The sequence below is a fragment of the Oncorhynchus tshawytscha genome, unplaced genomic scaffold, assembly GCF_018296145.1.
Source record: "Oncorhynchus tshawytscha isolate Ot180627B unplaced genomic scaffold, Otsh_v2.0 Un_contig_2312_pilon_pilon, whole genome shotgun sequence".
In the NCBI taxonomy this organism is placed as follows: Eukaryota; Metazoa; Chordata; class Actinopteri; order Salmoniformes; family Salmonidae; genus Oncorhynchus; species Oncorhynchus tshawytscha.
Window position 1 is genome coordinate 109,486 of NW_024609723.1, and position 19,878 is coordinate 129,363.

Here is a 19,878-nt window from a genome sequence, read left to right on the forward strand (position 1 = left end):
CACACACACACACGGTTACAGACAGAGATATATCCCTGACACACACACACACACACACACACACACACACACACACACACAGAGATATACACACACACACACAGACACACACACACAGACATATATCCCACACACACACACACACACACACGGTTACAGACAGAGATATATCCCTGACACTCAGACAGATATCCAGTCTTCACATAAGGAGATCTGGTGAAGGGAAGGGTCAACTCACAGTATATCTGGCCTTCCACACAGGAACCTGACAGGACAGGATGTTCAGGTACTTCCTGGGCTGTCTGTAGTCCCAGAACTGCACGGAGAGATTGGAGGACGGCACAGTAAGTACAACGGGAGAATCATAGCAAAAAGCTACGTGAATATCCTTCATACCGTAAAACTTAAATTAAAAGCCCAGGCGTTGATTTGCTTAAATCACGAAACACAACAGGCGCTTTTTAGAGACAGGCTTATATTTGAGCTAGGCCTCTATTTCCTTAATGCGCACAGCTTTAGCTCATTTGCATAGTTCATTGTTTATTTCAAAGCATTTTAATCATTTTCTTCATTTCCTGTACTAATGTGTTATCATTTACACAATGTAACCAGGTTTCCATCCAACCATTTTATACCAGTAAAAGTACAAAAACTGAATGGCCTGATGGAAACCAGGTTAATTTGGCGTTAAGCTTTCCAAATGTCGACAAACCTGAATACACTAGACAAGGTGGTATCTATTATACCTGAATACACTAGACAAGGTGGGATCTATTATACCTGAATACACTAGACAAGGTGGGATTTATTATACCTGAATACACTAGACAAGGTGGTATCTATTATACCTGAATACACTAGACAAGGTGGGATCTGTTATACCTGAATACACTAGACAAGGTGGGATCTATTATACCTGAATACACTAGACAAGGTGGGATCTATTATACCTGAATACACTAGACAAGGTGGGATCTATTATACCTGAATACACTAGACAAGGTGGGATCTATTATACCTGAATACACTAGACAAGGTGGGATCTATTATACCTGAATACACTAGACAAGGTGGGATCTATTATACCTGAATACACTAGACAAGGTGGGATCTATTATACCTGAATACGCTAGACAAGGTGGGATCTATTATACCTGAATACACTAGACAAGGTGGGATCTATTATACCTGAATACACTAGACAAGGTGGGATCTATTATACCTGAATACACTAGACAAGGTGGGATCTGTTATACCTGAATACACTAGACAAGGTGGGATCTATTATACCTGAATACGAGGTGGGATCTATTATACCTGAATACACTAGACAAGGTTGGATCTGTTATACCTGAATACGAGGTGGGATCTATTATACCTGAATACACTAGACAAGGTGGGATCTATTATACCTGAATACACTAGACAAGGTGGGATCTATTATACCTGAATACACTAGACAAGGTGGGATCTATTATACCTGAATACACTAGACAAGGTGGGATCTATTATACCTGAATACACTAGACAAGGTGGGATCTATTATACCTGAATACACTAGACAAGGTGGGATCTATTATACCTGAATACAGGTGGTTTCTATTATACCTGAATATACTTGACAAGGTGGGATCTATTATACCTGAATACACTAGACAAGGTGGGATCTATTATACCTGAATACACTAGACAAGGTGGGATCTATTATACCTGGATACGCTAGACAAGGTGGTTTCTATTATACCTGAATAAGAGGTGGGATCTATTATACCTGAATACACTAGACAAGGTGGGATCTATTATACCTGAATACACTAGACAAGGTGGGATCTGTTATACCTGAATACGAGGTGGGATCTATTATACCTGAATACACTAGACAAGGTGGGATCTATTATACCTGAATACACTAGACAAGGTGGTATCTATTATACCTGAATACACTAGACAAGGTGGGATCTATTATACCTGAATACACAAGACAAGGTGGGATCTATTATACCTGAATACACTAGACAAGGTGGGATCTATTATACCTGAGTACACTAGACAAGGTGGGATCTATTATACCTGAATACGAGGTGGGATCTATTATACCTGAATACACTAGACAAGGTGGGATCTATTATACCTGAATACGAGGTGGGATCTATTATACCTGAATACACTAGACAAGGTGGGATCTATTATACCTGAATACACTAGACAAGGTGGGATCTATTATACCTGAATACACTAGACAAGGTGGGATTTATTATACCTGAATACACTAGACAAGGTGGGATCTATTATACCTGAATACGAGGTGGGATCTATTATACCTGAATACACTAGACAAGGTGGGATCTATTATACCTGAATACGAGGTGGGATCTATTATACCTGAATACACTAGACAAGGTGGGATCTATTATACCTGAATACACTAGACAAGGTGGGATCTATTATACCTGAATACACTAGACAAGGTGGGATCTATTATACCTGAATACACTAGACAAGGTGGGATCTATTATACCTGAAGGTGGTTTCTATTATACCTGAATACGAGGTGGGATCTATTATACCTGAATACACTAGACAAGGTGGGATCTATTATACCTGAATACACTAGACAAGGTGGGATCTATTATACCTGAATACACTAGACAAGGTGGGATCTATTATACCTGAATACACTAGACAAGGTGGGATCTATTATACCTGAATACGAGGTGGGATCTATTATACCTGAATACACTAGACAAGGTGGGATCTATTATACCTGAATACGAGGTGGGATCTATTATACCTGAATACACTAGACAAGGTGGGATCTATTATACCTGAATATACTTGACAAGGTGGGATCTATTATACCTGAATACACTAGACAAGGTTGGATTTGTTATACCTGAATACACTAGACAAGGTGGGATCTATTATACCTGGATACGCTAGACAAGGTGGTTTCTATTATACCTGAAACCTGGATCTATACCTGAATACACTAGACAAGGTGGTTTCTATTATACCTGAATCGAGGTGGGATCTATTATACCTGAATACACTAGACAAGGTGGGATCTATTGTACCTGAGTACACTAGACAAGGTGGGATCTATTATACCTGAATACGAGGTGGGATCTATTATACCTGAATACACTAGACAAGGTGGGATCAATTATACCTGAATACGAGGTGGGATCTATTATACCTGAATACACTAGACAAGGTGGGATCTATTATACCTGAATACACTAGACAAGGTGGGATCTATTATACCTGAATACACTAGACAAGGTTGGATCTGTTATACCTGAATACACTAGACAAGGTGGGATCTATTATACCTGAGTACACTAGACAAGGTGGGATCTATTATACCTGAATACGAGGTGGGATCTATTATACCTGAATACACTAGACAAGGTGGGATCTATTATACCTGAATACGAGGTGGGATCTATTATACCTGAATACACTAGACAAGGTGGGATCTATTATACCTGAATACGAGGTGGGATCTATTATACCTGACTACACTAGACAATGTGGGATCTATTATACCTGAATACACTAGACAAGGTGGGATCTATTATACCTGAATACGAGGTGGGATCTATTGTACCTGAATACACTAGACAATGTGGGATCTATTATACCTGAATACGAGGTGGGATCTATTATACCTGAATACACTAGACAAGGTGGGATCTATTATACCTGAATACACTAGACAAGGTGGGATCTATTATACCTGAATTGGATGGAAAACTAGCTTGTGTCACATTTATTTTGTCCTAGTATGCCTCAATTGAAAAATATATATTTTTCCCTAACAGAATAATTATTCACCTCTTTGACTGTACATTTTCGGCGGTTCTTGCTTCCGCCACTAGGGGGCGACCGGGGGATTTCTGGGGATCTGAACATCGACTGATTTTGTACTTGCCAATTAGCTTGCAGTTCTCAGCTGTTAGCAGCAAATGGCTCGCAGTTGATTATTTGAGCTAAAAACGGATGTTTGACAATTTGAGTCATTAAGTGAATTATTGAACGTAACAAATCCAACCTCGTAAGGATATACAATACATGGAAATGTGACATGACAAACCATTTATTACACGGGAACAGGCGGCTTTTTGAGACTGCGTATAATTGAAATTGTACGGTAGCCATGACGTTCTGGGGAAAGATAGGTAATTTACCCTGACGGAGTTGTCCGGACTGGACGTTCTGGGGAAAGATAGGTAATTTACCCTGACGGAGTTGTCCTGACTGGACGTTCTGGGGAAAGATAGGTAATTCACCCTGACGGAGTTGTCCTGACTGGACGTTCTGGGGAGAGATAGGTAATTCACCCTGACGGAGTTGTCCTGACTGGACGTTCTGGGGAAAGATAGGTAATTCACCCTGACGGAGTTGTCCTGACTGGACGTTCTGGGGAAAGATAGGTAATTCACCCTGACGGAGTTGTCCTGACTGGACGTTCTGGGGAAAGATAGGTAATTCACCCTGACGGAGTTGTCCTGACTGGACGTTCTGGGGAAAGATAGGTAATTCACCCTGACGGAGTTGTCCTGACTGGACGTTCTGGGGAAAGATAGGTAATTCACCCTGACGGAGTTGTCCTGACTGGACGTGGCCAGGATGTATTCGTTGTCAGGGTGCCAGTCCAGACCGTGGATCTTAGACAGGTGAGCTGCAACGTACTCCACAGCTGTGTTGGGTTTCTGGGAAATAGATACACAGGACCATCAGGCACAAATCAAGACACAGGGACACTCACTGAACATGATACAGGACACTCACTGAACATGATACAGGACACTCACTGAACATGATACAGGACACTCACTGAACATGATACAGGACACTCACTGAACATGTTATGGGACACTCACTGAACATGATACAGGACACTCACTGAACATGATACAGGACACTCACTGAACATGATACAGGACACAGGGTACCTACACAGGTTATAATGTAGTACTGACCCTACACAGGTTATAATGCAGTACTGAGAGGTTATAATGTAGTACAGACCCTACACAGGTTATAATGTAGTACTGACCCTACACAGGTTATAATGTAGTACTGACCCTACACAGGTTATAATGTAGTACTGACCTACACAGGTTATAATGTAGTACTGACCCTACACAGGTTATAATGTGGTACTGACCCTACACAGGTTATAATGTGGTACTGACCCTCACAGGTTATAATGTAGTACTGACCCTACACAGGTTATAATGTAGTACAGACCCTACACAGGTTATAATGTAGTACTGACCCTACACAGGTTATAATGCAGTACTGACAGGTTATAATGAGTACTGTACTGACCCTACACAGGTTATAAGGTAGTACTGACCCTACACAGGTTATAATGTAGTACTGACAGGTTATAATGTAGTACTGACCCTACACAGGTTATAATGTAGTACTGACCCTACACAGGTTGTAACATAGTACTGACAGGTTATAATGTAGTACTGACCCTACACAGGTTATAATGTAGTACTGACCCTACACAGGTTATAATGTAGTACTGACCCTATACAGGTTATAATGTGGTACTGACAGGTTATAATGTAGTACTGACCCTACACCCGTTATAATGTAGTACTGACCCTACACAGGTTGTAATGTAGTACTGACAGGTTATAATGTAGTACTGACCCTACACAGGTTATAATGTAGTACTGACCCTACACAGGTTATAATGTAGTCCTGACCCTACACAGGTTATAATGTAGTAAAGACAGGTTATAATGTAGTACTGACAGGTTATAATGTAGTACTGACCCTACACAGGTTATAATGCAGTACTGATCCTACACAGGTTATAATGTAGTACTGACCCTACACAGGTTATAATGTAGTACTGACCCTACACAGGTTATAATGTAGTACTGACCCTACACAGGTTATAATGCAGTACTGACCCTACACAGGTTATAATGCAGTACTGACCCTACACAGGTTATAATGCAGTACTGACCCTACACAGGTTATAATGCAGTACTGACCCTACACAGCTTATAATGCAGTACTGATCCTACACAGGTTATAATGCAGTACTGACCCTACACAGGTTATAATGTAGTACTGACCCTACACAGGTTATAATGTAGTACTGACCCTACACAGGTTATAATGTAGTACTGACCCTACACAGGTTATAATGTAGTACTGACCCTACACAGGTTATAATGTAGTACTGACCCTACACAGGTTATAATGTAGTACTGACCCTACACTGAACATTATAATGGGTACTGACTCACTGACACAGGTTATAATGTAGTACTGACCCTACACAGGTTATAATGCAGTACTGATCCTACACAGGTTATAATGTAGTACTGACCCTACACAGGTTATAATGTAGTACTGACCCTACACAGGTTATAATGTAGTACTGACCCTACACAGGTTATAATGTAGTACTGACCCTACACAGGTTATAATGCAGTACTGACCCTACACAGGTTATAATGCAGTACTGACCCTACACAGGTTATAATGCAGTACTGACCCTACACAGGTTATAATGCAGTACTGACCCTACACAGGTTATAATGCAGTACTGACCCTACACAGCTTATAATGCAGTACTGATCCTACACAGGTTATAATGTAGTACTGACCCTACACAGGTTATAATGTAGTACTGACCCTACACAGGTTATAATGTAGTCCTGACCCTACACAGGTTATAATGTAGTAAAGACAGGTTATAATGTAGTACTGACAGGTTATAATGTAGTACTGACCCTACACAGGTTATAATGTAGTACTGACCCTACACAGGTTATAATGTAGTACTGACCCTATACAGGTTATAATGTGGTACTGACAGGTTATAATGTAGTACTGACCCTACACAGGTTATAATGTAGTACTGACCCTACACAGGTTATAATGTAGTACTGACAGGTTATAATGTAGTACTGACCCTACACAGGTTATAATGTAGTACTGACCCTCCACAGGTTATAATGTAGTCCTGACCCAACACAGGTTATAATGTAGTACTGACAGGTTATAATGTAGTACTGACAGGTTATAATGTAGTACCGACCCTACACAGGTTATAATGCAGTACTGACCCTACACAGGTTATAATGTAGTACTGACCCTACACAGGTTATAATGTAGTACTGACCCTACACAGGTTATAATATAGTACTGACCCTACACAGGTTATAATGCAGTACTGACCCTAAACAGGTTATAATGCAGTACTGACCCTACACAGGTTATAATGCAGTACTGACCCTACACAGGTTATAATGCAGTACTGACCCTACACAGCTTATAATGCAGTACTGACCCTACACAGGTTATAATGCAGTACTGACCCTACACAGGTTATAATGTAGTACTGACCCTACACAGGTTATAATGTAGTACTGACCCTACACAGGTTATAATGTAGTACTGACCCTACACAGGTTATAATGTAGTACTGACCCTACACAGGTTATAATGTAGTACTGACCCTACACAGGTTATAATGTAGTACTGACCCTACACAGGTTATAATGCAGTACTGACCCTACACAGGTTATAATGCAGTACTGACCCTACACAGGTTATAATGCAGTACTGACCCTACACAGGTTATAATGTAGTACTGACCCTACACAGGTTATAATGTAGTACTGACCCTACACAGGTTATAATGCAGTACTGACCCTACACAGGTTATAATGCAGTACTGACCCTACACAGGTTATAATGCAGTACTGACAGGTTATAATGCAGTACTGACCCTACACAGGTTATAATGCAGTACTGACCCTACACAGCTTATAATGCAGTACTGACCCTACACAGGTTATAATGCAGTACTGACCCTACACAGGTTATAATGTAGTACTGACCCTACACAGGTTATAATGTAGTACTGACCCTACACAGGTTATAATGTAGTACTGACCCTACACAGGTTATAATGTAGTACTGACCCTACACAGGTTATAATGTAGTACTGACCCTACACAGGTTATAATGTAGTACTGACCCTACACAGGTTATAATGTAGTACTGACCCTACACAGGTTATAATGTAGTACAGACCCTACACAGGTTATAATGTAGTACAGACCCTACACAGGTTATAATGTAGTACAGACCCTACACAGGTTATAATGTAGTACTGACCCTACACAGGTTATAATGCAGTACTGACAGGTTATAATGCAGTACTGACCCTACACAGGTTATAATGTAGTACTGACCCTACACAGGTCATAATATAGTACTGACCCTACACATGTCATAATATAGTACTGACCCTACACAGGTTATAATGTAGTACTGACCCTACACAGGTTATAATGTAGTACTGACCCTACACAGGTTATAATGTAGTACTGACCCTACACAGGTTATAATGTGGTACAGACCCTACACAGGTTATAATATAGTACTGACCCTACACATGTTATAATGTAGTACTGACCCTACACAGGTTATAATGTAGTACTGACAGGTTATAATGTAGTACTGACCCTCCACAGGTTATAATGTAGTCCTGACCCAACACAGGTTATAATGTAGTACTGACAGGTTATAATGTAGTACTGACAGGTTATAATGTAGTACCGACCCTACACAGGTTATAATGCAGTACTGACCCTACACAGGTTATAATGTAGTACTGACCCTACACAGGTTATAATGTAGTACTGACCCTACACAGGTTATAATGTAGTACTGACCCTACACAGCTTATAATGTAGTACTGACAGGTTATAATGTAGTACTGACCCTACACAGGTTATAATGCAGTACTGACCCTACACAGGTTATAATGTAGTACTGACCCTACACAGGTTATAATGTAGTACTGACCCTACACAGGTTATAATGTAGTACTGACCCTACACAGGTTATAATGTAGTAATGACAGGTTATAATGTAGTACTGACAGGTTATAATGTAGTACTGACCCTACACAGGTTATAATGCAGTACTGATCCTACACAGGTTATAATGTAGTACTGACCCTACACAGGTTATAATGTAGTACTGACCCTACACAGGTTATAATGTAGTCCTGACCCTACACAGGTTATAATGTAGTAAAGACAGGTTATAATGTAGTCCTGACCCTACACAGGTTATAATGTAGTAAAGACAGGTTATAATGTAGTACTGACAGGTTATAATGTAGTACTGACCCTACACAGGTTATAATGTAGTACTGACCCTACACAGGTTATAATGTAGTACTGACCCTATACAGGTTATAATGCAGTACTGACAGGTTATAATGTAGTACTGACCCTACACCCGTTATAATGTAGTACTGACAGGTTATAATGTAGTACTGACCCTACACAGGTTATAATGTAGTACTGACCCTACACAGGTTATAAAGTGACAGGTTATAATGTAGTACTGACAGGTTATAATGTAGTACTGACCCTACACAGGTTATAATGCAGTACTGACCCTACACAGGTTATAATGTAGTACTGACCCTACACAGGTTATAATGCAGTACTGACCCTACACAGGTTATAATGCAGTACTGACCCTACACAGGTTATAATGCAGTACTGACCCTACACAGGTTATAATGCAGTACTGACCCTACACAGGTTATAATGTAGTACTGACCCTACACAGGTTATAATGCAGTACTGACCCTACACAGGTTATAATGCAGTACTGACCCTACACAGGTTATAATGCAGTACTGACCCTACACAGGTTATAATGCAGTACTGACCCTACACAGGTTATAATGTAGTACTGACAGGTTATAATGCAGTACTGATCCTACACAGGTTATAATGTAGTACTGACCCTACACAGGTTATAATGCAGTACTGACCCTACACAGGTTATAATGTAGTACTGACCCTACACAGGTTATAATGTAGTACTGACCCTACACAGGTTATAATGTAGTACTGACAGGTTATAATGCAGTACTGACCCTACACAGGTTATAATGTAGTACTGACCCTACACAGGTTATAATGTAGTACTGACAATACACAGGTTATAATGTAGTACTGACCCTACACAGGTTATAATGCAGTACTGACCCTACACAGGTTATAATGTAGTACTGACCCTACACAGGTTATAATGTAGTACTGACAGGTTATAATGCAGTACTGATCCTACACAGGTTATAATGTAGTACTGACCCTACACAGGTTATAATGTAGTACTGACCCTACACAGGTTATAATGTAGTACTGACCCTACACAGGTTATAATGTAGTACTGACAGGTTATAATGTAGTACTGACCCTACACAGGTTATAATGTAGTACTGACCCTACACAGGTTATAATGTAGTACTGACAGGTTATAATGTAGTACTGATCCTACACAGGTTATAATGTAGTACTGACCCTACACAGGTTACAATGTGGTTATAATGTAGTACTGACCCTCTTGTCCCAGATGCGAACATCTCCATCATGACTGGAGGCTAGAAGGTACTGATTACGCTTGTTCCACTTGACCTGGGACGCTCCCGCTACGGAGAGAGAGAGAGATGGTGTGAGAGAGAGAGAGATGGTGTAAGTGAGTGAGTGAGTGAGTGAGTGAGTGAGTGAGTGAGTGAGTGAGTGAATATAAGACAGATGACCTAGAGAGGTAAAACTGTGATTATTGAAAGATGGAAGTCCTACTCACCCACTGCAGACAACGCCACAGTAGGTTTCCTCGTGTCTCTGAGATCAGACAGATTTACAGTTAAGGCAGAACACCAATCATTTCATCTCAGGGCTGGTTTCCCAGACACACATTAAGTCCAGAACTAAAAACATCCCCTACATGACTCAACATGGGACTATTAAATAAAGTATGAGAGAGAGAGAGAGAGAGAGAGAGAGAGAGAGAGAGACAGAGAGACAGAGAGAGAGAGAGAGAGAGAGAGAGAGAGAGAGAGAGAGAGACAGAGACAGAGACAGAGACAGAGACAGAGAGAGAGAGAGAGACAGAGAGAGAGAGAGAGAGAGAGAGAGAGAGAGAGAGAGACAGAGACAGAGACAGAGACAGAGACAGAGACAGAGAGAGAGAGAGAGACAGAGAGAGAGAGAGAGAGAGAGAGAGAGAGAGAGAGAGAGAGAGAGAGACAGAGAGAGAGAGACAGAGAGAGAGAGAGAGAGAGAGACAGAGAGAGAGAGAGAGAGAGAGACAGAGAGAGAGAGAGAGAGAGAGAGAGAGAGAGAGAGAGAGAGAGAGACAGAGAGAGAGAGAGAGAGAGAGAGAGAGAGAGAGAGAGAGAGAGAGAGAGAGACAGAGAGAGAGAGAGAGAGAGAGAGACAGAGAGAGAGAGAGAGAGACAGAGAGAGAGAGAGAGAGAGAGAGAGACAGAGAGAGAGAGAGAGAGAGAGAGACAGAGAGAGAGAGAGAGAGAGAGTTAACAGTATAGTGGGGATATCCTACCTGGTACAGAGAGAGATATCCTACCTGGTACAGAGAGTAGTGTTGACAGTATAGAGGGGATTTCCTACCTGGTACAGAGAGGGATATCCTACTTGGTACAGAGAGTAGTGTTGACAGTATAGAGGGTAAACCTACCTGGTACAGAGTAGTGTTGACAGTATAGTGGGATATCCTACCTGGTACAGAGAGTAGTGTTGACAGTATAGAGGGTAAACCTACCTGGTACAGAGTAGTGTTGACAGTATAGAGGGATAATCCTACCTGGTACAGAGAGTAGTGTTGACAGTATAGTGGGGATATCCTACCTGGCACAGAGAGTAGTGTTGACAGTATAGTGGGGATATCCTACCTGGTACAGAGAGAGATATCCTACCTGGTACAGAGAGTAGTGTTGACAGTATAGAGGGGATTTCCTACCTGGTACAGAGAGGGATATCCTACTTGGTACAGAGAGTAGTGTTGACAGTATAGTGGGGATATCCTACCTGGTACAGAGAGTAGTGTTGACAGTATAGTGGGGATATCCTACCTGGTACAGAGAGTAGTGTTGACAGTATAGTGGGGATATCCTACCTGGTACAGAGAGTAGTGTTGACAGTATAGTGGGGATATCCTACCTGGTACAGAGAGTAGTGTTGACAGTATAGAGGGTAAACCTACCTGGTACAGAGAGTAGTGTTGACAGTATAGTGGGATATCCTACCTGGTACAGAGTAGTGTTGACAGTATAGTGGGATATCCTACCTGGTACAGAGTAGTGTTGACAGTATAGTGGGATATCCTACCTGGTACAGAGTAGTGTTGACAGTATAGTGGGATATCCTACCTGGTACAGAGTAGTGTTGACAGTATAGTGGGATATCCTACCTGGTACAGAGAGTAGTGTTGACAGTATAGTGGGATATCCTACCTGGTACAGAGTAGTGTTGACAGTATAGTGGGGATATCCTACCTGGTACAGAGAGTAGTGTTGACAGTATAGTGGGATATCCTACCTGGTACAGAGAGTAGTGTTGACAGTATAGTGGGGATATCCTACCTGGTACAGAGAGTAGTGTTGACAGTATAGTGGGATATCCTACCTGGTACAGAGTAGTGTTGACAGTATAGTGGGATATCCTACCTGGTACAGAGAGTAGTGTTGACAGTATAGTGGGATATCCTACCTGGTATCCCAGATACAGATGTAGGTGTCTACAGAGCTGGTGACCAGATACTCCGGTTCAAACCAGGACCAGTCCAAGTCACTGTAGGATACAACCACAGTCAGTGACCTGGCAACATAACCCCCAGTACATACCCAGACAGATCAGGTTGTGTCCCACATCGCACCATATCCCCTGTATAGGGCACTACTTCTGACCCATAGGGAACAGGGAGCCATTTGGGACCCAGCCGCAGAGCATCTCCTCTGTGTTACCTGATGACTCGTGTGTGTCCCTGCAGGGACGCGTGGACCTCCCCACAGCCATCACGCCATGTGTACAGGTCAACTCGTTGGTTACTCTGTGAACATAAACCCCTCGTCAGACAGATCACAGAGCAGACACTGAATCTGTTCAGTACCAGGATGTTATGGTACCATGTGGGAAATGATGACCACCACTCTCACAGGATGCAGTTTGACCTGAACAAAGATCTGGATCCAATCAGAAACTGACTAAGTCGCTCTGGATAAGACCTGAGCCTGCTCAACGACTCTCCGGATAAGACCTGAGCCTGCTCAACGACTCTCCGGATAAGACCTGAGCCTGCTCAACGACTCTCCGGATAAGACCTGAGCCTGACTCTCCGGATAAGACCTGAGCCTGCTCAACGGATAAGACCTGAGCCTGCTCAACGGATAAGACTCTCCGGATAAGACCTGAGCCTGCTCAACGACTCTCCGGATAAGACCTGAGCCTGCTCAACGACTCTCCGGATAAGACCTGAGCCTGCTCAATGACTCTCCGGATAAGACCTGAGCCTGCTCAATGACTCACCGGATAAGACCTGAGCCTGCTCAACGACTCTCCGGATAAGACCTGAGCCTGCTCAACGACTCTCCGGATAAGACCTGAGCCTGCTCAACGACTCTCCGGATAAGACCTGAGCCTGCTTTTGTTGATGTTTGAACACTCACAGAGGCAGCGAAGACGTGGGACTCTGCCTTGTGGGGGTTCCACTGAACCGTCCCCACGTCCCATTTGCTCGGTCTGCCAATCTTCCTGGGAGCTTCAGACGGAGTCTCCAGGTTCACCACATACAGAAACCTCCGTCTAAAGGAGAGGAGATCAAACACACAAGTCAGTGACTGAGGCAGAGCTACAGTGATGTTGACTGAGGCAGAGCTACAGTGATGCTGACTGAGGCAGAGCTACAGTGACTGAGGCAGAGCTACGGGACTGAGGCAGAGCTACAGTGATGCTGACTGAGGCAGAGCTACAGTGATGTTGACTGAGGCAGAGCTACAGTGAGGTTGACTGAGGCAGAGCTACAGTGCCTGAGGCAGAGCTACAGTGAGGTTGACTGAGTCAGAGCTACAGTGACTGAGTCAGAGCTAGTGAGTGACTGAGTCAGAGCTACAGTGACTGAGGCAGAGCTACAGTGACTGAGGCAGAGCTACAGTGACTGAGGCAGAGCTACAGTGACTGAGGCAGAGCTACAGTGACTGAGGCAGAGCTACAGTGACTGAGGCAGAGTTACAGTGATGTTGACAGCCAGAGCTGGTAAGGGATTTCTAACATCCCCAAGGCAATGTGAGGAGGAGTGTTTTCAGAGTCTGGTGAAGGTGCTGTAATGGGTAGTAAAGGACTGGTACACACCCAGACAGGACAGCATGTCGACCCAGAGCTATAGTGATGTTGACTGAGGCAGAGCTACAGTGATGTTGACTGAGAGCAGAGCTATAGTGATGTTGACTGAGGCAGAGCTACAGTGATGTTGACTGAGGCAGAGCTATAGTGATGTTGACTGAGGCAGAGCTACAGTGATGTTGACTGAGGCAGAGCTATAGTGATGTTGACTGAGGCAGAGCTACAGTGATGTTGACTGAGGCAGAGCTACAGTGATGTTGACTGAGGCAGAGCTACAGTGATGTTGACTGAGGCAGAGCTACAGTGATGTTGACTGAGGCAGAGCTATAGTGATGTTGACTGAGGCAGAGCTATAGTGATGTTGACTGAGGCAGAGCTATAGTGATGTTGACTGAGGCAGAGCTATAGTGATGTTGACTGAGGCAGAGCTATAGTGATGTTGACTGAGGCAGAGTATAGTGATGTTGACTGAGGCAGAGCTACAGTGATGTTGACTGAGGCAGAGGTATAGTGATGTTGACTGAGGCAGAGGTATAGTGATGTTGACTGAGGCAGAGCTACAGTGATGTTGACTGAGCAGAGCTATAGTGATGTTGACTGAGGCAGAGCTACAGTGATGTTGACTGAGGCAGAGCTATAGTGATGTTGACTGAGGCAGAGCTATAGTGATGTTGACTGAGGCAGAGCTACAGTGATGTTGACTGAGCAGAGCTATAGTTACTGAGGCAGAGCTATAGTGATATTGACTGTCTGGTGATGGGTGGTAAAGGACTGGTACAAACCCTGACAGGACAGCATGTCGACCCAGGCAGTCCACGGACATAGCAGTGGCCTGGAAAGATAACAGCATGTTATTATTATTTACGTTGTTAGGGGGCAGATCAGCTGTAATATTGCAGATACATTGATGGAGGCTACAATCTAATTGTCTGCATCATTTCCAATCCCCTATATATATTTAATGTAAATATACACTATATATTTCATGTAAATATACAGTATATATGTCATGTAAATATATAGAATATATTCATTTAAATATACAGTATATATGTAATTATACAGTATATATGTAATTATACAGTATATATGTCATGTAAATATACAGTATATATGTAATTATACAGTATATATGTCATGTAAATATACAGTATATATGTAATTATACAGTATATATGTAATTATACAGTATATATGTAATTATACAGTATATATGTAATGTAAATATACAGTATATATGTAATGTAAATATACAGTATATATTTCATGTAAATATACAGTATATATGTCATGTAAATATATAGAATATATTCATTTAAATATATGTATACAGACCCATACATATATTCAGTACCAGTCAATAGTTTGGACACACCTACTCATTCCAGGGTTTTTCTTTATTTTTTACTATTTTCTACGTTGTAGAAAATTTTAAAAAAGACATCAAAACTATGAAATAACACGTATGGATTTATGTAGTAACCAAAAAGTGTTAAAATAAAAATATATTTGAGACTCTTCAAAGTAGCTGTGAATCTTGGCATTCTATCAACCAGCTTCAAATCAAATCAAATGTTATTTGTTTCATGCACCGAATACAACCGCTTACTGCAACCTCTTACTGCAACCGCTTACTGCAACCGCTTACTGCAACCGCTTACTGCAACCGCTTACTGCAACCGCTTACTGCAACCGCTTACTGCAACCGCTTACTGCAACCGCTTACTGCAACCGCTTACTGCAACCGCTTACTGCAACCTCTTACTGCAACCTCTTACTGCAACCTCTTACTGCAACCTCTTACTGCAACCTCTTACTGCAACCTCTTACTGCAACCTCTTACTGCAACCTCTTACTGCAACCTCTTACTGCAACCTCTTACTGCAACCTCTTACTGCAACCCCACTTACACCTCTCACTGCAACCTTACTGCAACCATACTGCAACCTTACTGCAACCATACTGCAACCATACTGCAACCATACTGCAACCATACTGCAACCTTACTGCAACCATACTGCAACCTTACTGCAACCTTACTGCAACCTTACTGCAACCTTACTGCAACCTTACTGCAACCTTACTGCAACCATACTGCAACCTTACTGCAACCTTACTGCAACCTTACTGCAACCATACTGCAACCTTACTGCAACCATACTTACAAGCCCTTGTTATTCTTATCTCTTACTTTTTTGTTGTGCTATTTTCTTAAAACTGCATTGTTGGGGCCTCCCGGGTGGCGCAGTGGTTTTTTAAATTTTTAATTTTACCCTCTTTTCTCCCCAATTTCGTGGTATCCAATTGTTAGTAGTTACTATCTTGTCTCATCGCTACAACTCCGTACAGGCTCGGGAGAAACGAAGGTTGAAAGTCATGCGTCCTCCGATACACAACCGAACCAAACCGCACTGCTTCTTAACACAGCGCGCATCCAACCCGGAAGCCAGCCGCACCAATGTGTCGGAGGATACACCGTACACCTGGCAACCTCGTTAGCGTGCACTGCGCCCGGCCCACCACATGAGTCGCTGGTGCGCGATGAGACAAGGATATCCCTACCTGCCAAACCCTCCCTAACCCGGACGACGACGCTAGGCCAATTGTGCGTCGCCCCACGGACCTCCCAGTCGCGGCCGGCTGCGTGAACCCAGAGTCTCTGGTGGCATAGCTAGCACTGCGATGCAATGCCCTAGACCACTGCGCCACCAGGGAGGCCCCCAACAATGCAGTTTTCAGAAAATACCAACATAAACAAAAGAAGTAAGAGATAAGAATAACAATAATATATACAGGGGGTACCAGTAGAGTCAATGTGGAGGCTATATACAGGGGGTACCAGTAGAGTCAATGTGGAGGCTATATACAGGGGGTACCAGTAGAGTCAATGTGGAGGCTATATACAGGGGTACCGGTACAGAGTCAATGTGGAGGCTATATACAGGGGTACCGGTACAGAGTCAATGTGGAGGCTATATACAGGGGGTACCGGTACAGAGTCAATGTGGAGGCTATATACAGGGGGTACCGGTACAGAGTCAATGTGGAGGCTATATACAGGGGTACCGGTACAGAGTCAATGTGGAGGCTATATACAGGGGGTACCGGTACAGAGTCAATGTGGAGGCTATATACATGGGGTACCGGTAGAGTCAATGTGGAGGCTATATACAGGGGGTACCGGTACAGAGTCAATGTGGAGGCTATATACATGGGGTACCGGTACAGAGTCAATGTGGAGGCTATATACAGGGGGTACCGGTACAGAGTCAATGTGGAGGCTATATACAGGGGGTACTGGTACAGAGTCAATGTGGAGGCTATATACATGGGGTACCGGTACAGAGTCAATGTGGAGGCTATATACAGGGGGTACCGGTACAGAGTCAATGTGGAGGCTATATACAGGGGTACCGGTACAGAGTCAATGTGGAGGCTATATACATGGGGTACCGGTAGAGTCAATGTGGAGGCTATATACATGGGGTACCGGTACAGAGTCAATGTGGAGGCTATATACATGGGGTACCGGTACAGAGTCAATGTGGAGGCTATATACAGGGGGTACCGGTACAGAGTCAATGTGGAGGCTATATACAGGGGGTACTGGTACAGAGTCAATGTGGAGGCTATATACAGGGGTACTGGTACAGAGTCAATGTGGAGGCTATATACAGGGGGTACCGGTACAGAGTCAATGTGGAGGCTATATACAGGGGGTACCGGTACAGAGTCAATGTGCGGGGGCACCGATGTCGAGAGAATTGAGGTAATATGTACATGTAGGTAGAGTTATTAATGTGACTATGCATAGATAATAACAGAGAAGCAGCAGCATAGAAGGGGGGGGAGGGGTCATGTTAATAGTCTGGGTAGCCATTTGATTAGATGTTCAGGAGTCTTATGGCTTGAGGGTGGAAGCTGTTCAGAAGCCTCTCCTTTTGGCCCTGTAGCAGCAGAGAGAACAGGCTATGACTATAGGGTGGCTGGAGTCTTTGGCAATTTATAGGGCCTTCCTCTGACACCACCTGATATAGAGGTCCTGGATGGTAGGAAGCTTGGCCCCAGTGATGTACTGGGCCGTACGCTCTACCCTCTGTAGTGCCTTGCAGTCGAGGAGCCGAGCAGCTGCCATACCAGGCAGTGATGCAACCCGTCAGGATGCTCTCGGTGGTACAGCTGTAGACCCTTTTGAGGATCTGAGGACCCATGCCAAATCTTTTCAGTCTCCTGAGGGGGAATAGGCTTTGTCGTGCCCTTTTCACGACTGTCTTGGTGTGTTTGGACCATGATAGTTTGTTGGTGATGTGGACACCAAGGAACTTGAAGCTCTCAAACTGCTCCACCACAGCCCCGTCAATGAGAAAGGGGGGCGTACTCTGGACTTCCTGACCTGCCTCCCCAGGTGGTGAGAGTAGGTAACAACACATCTGCCACACTGATCCTCAACACAGGGGCCCCTCAGGTGTGCGTGCTTAGTCCCCTCCCATCGATCTCGTATCACCATCCATATTGGATTTCTATTTGACATATATTTTTCATCTCTGCTGTGATGCTTAACAAAAGTTCTGAAACATTCTATTCTGATAGTTTCTACAGACTGTAAATTAAAGTTAAACATTTTTTTCTAAAAAAGTATTATTGATCGATTGACTATGACTATTAAAACCCCCAGCAGTGCTATCTGCAGAGTTGATTCTATGATTGACTATGACTTTTCAAAACCCCCAGCAGTGCTATCTGCAGAGTGGATCGATTGACTATGACTTTTAAAACCCCCAGCAGTGCTATCTGCAGAGTTGATCGATTGACTATGACTTTTCAAAACCCCCAGCAGTGCTATCTGCAGAGTGGATCGATTGACTATGACTTTTCAAAACCCCCAGCAGTGCTATCTGCAGAGTGGATCGATTGACTATGACTTTTCAAAACCCCAGCAGTGCTATCTGCAGAGTTGATCGATTGACTATGACTTTTTAAAACCCCAGCAGTGCTATCTGCAGAGTTGATCGATTGACTATGACTTTTCAAAACCCCCAGCAGTGCTATCTGCAGAGTTGATCGATTGACTATGACTTTTAAAACCCCCAGCAGTGCTATCTGCAGAGTTGATCGATTGACTATGACTTTTCAAAACCCCCAGCAGTGCTATCTGCAGAGTGGATCGATTGACTATGACTTTTCAAAACCCCCAGCAGTGCTATCTGCAGAGTGGATCGATTGACTATGACTTTTCAAAACCCCCAGCAGTGCTATCTGCAGAGTTGATCGATTGACTATGACTTTTCAAAACCCCCAGCAGTGCTATCTGCAGAGTGGATCGATTGACTATGACTTTTTAAAACCCCCAGCAGTGCTATCTGCAGAGTTAGCTCCAGGTAAACGTTGCAATTCTTCAGCCATTCCTGGACCTGTGACCAAAAATGACTACTATTATTATGAAGTAACATGTGTGGTGAGTTTACTAGTCAATGAAGAGCATGTGAGCATTATGATGCAGAGGGACAGTTTAAAACCATTTAGCCAGCAGCATCTGAGTCAGCAGTGCAGCATGTTTGGTTAGTTTTTGTTTTTCCATGCTAAATGTTGCTGCGACATCTTGTCTGAACACTGGATGTGTGACCTGCTGAAACAAAACAATGTCTGAACACTGGATGTGTGACCT

General features: G+C 43.1%; 1 protein-coding gene across 4 annotated transcripts in view; it reads right to left on the bottom strand.

The window, feature by feature from the left end:
- wdr59 (WD repeat domain 59) overlaps window positions 1-19,878 on the bottom strand; it is an 87,458-nt gene that overhangs the window by 67,032 nt on the left and 548 nt on the right. For all 4 annotated transcript variants that reach the window (XM_042317270.1, XM_042317272.1, XM_042317271.1 and 1 more), the window contains exons 2-9: window positions 14,996-15,045; window positions 13,541-13,676; window positions 12,839-12,924; window positions 12,585-12,665; window positions 10,663-10,700; window positions 10,416-10,504; window positions 4,599-4,715; window positions 239-316 (exon numbers count right to left, since the gene is read on the bottom strand). In XM_042317270.1, the coding sequence (XP_042173204.1) occupies window positions 239-316; window positions 4,599-4,715; window positions 10,416-10,504; window positions 10,663-10,700; window positions 12,585-12,665; window positions 12,839-12,924; window positions 13,541-13,676; window positions 14,996-15,045 (675 nt within the window). The remainder of the gene's footprint in view (window positions 1-238; window positions 317-4,598; window positions 4,716-10,415; window positions 10,505-10,662; window positions 10,701-12,584; window positions 12,666-12,838; window positions 12,925-13,540; window positions 13,677-14,995; window positions 15,046-19,878) is intronic.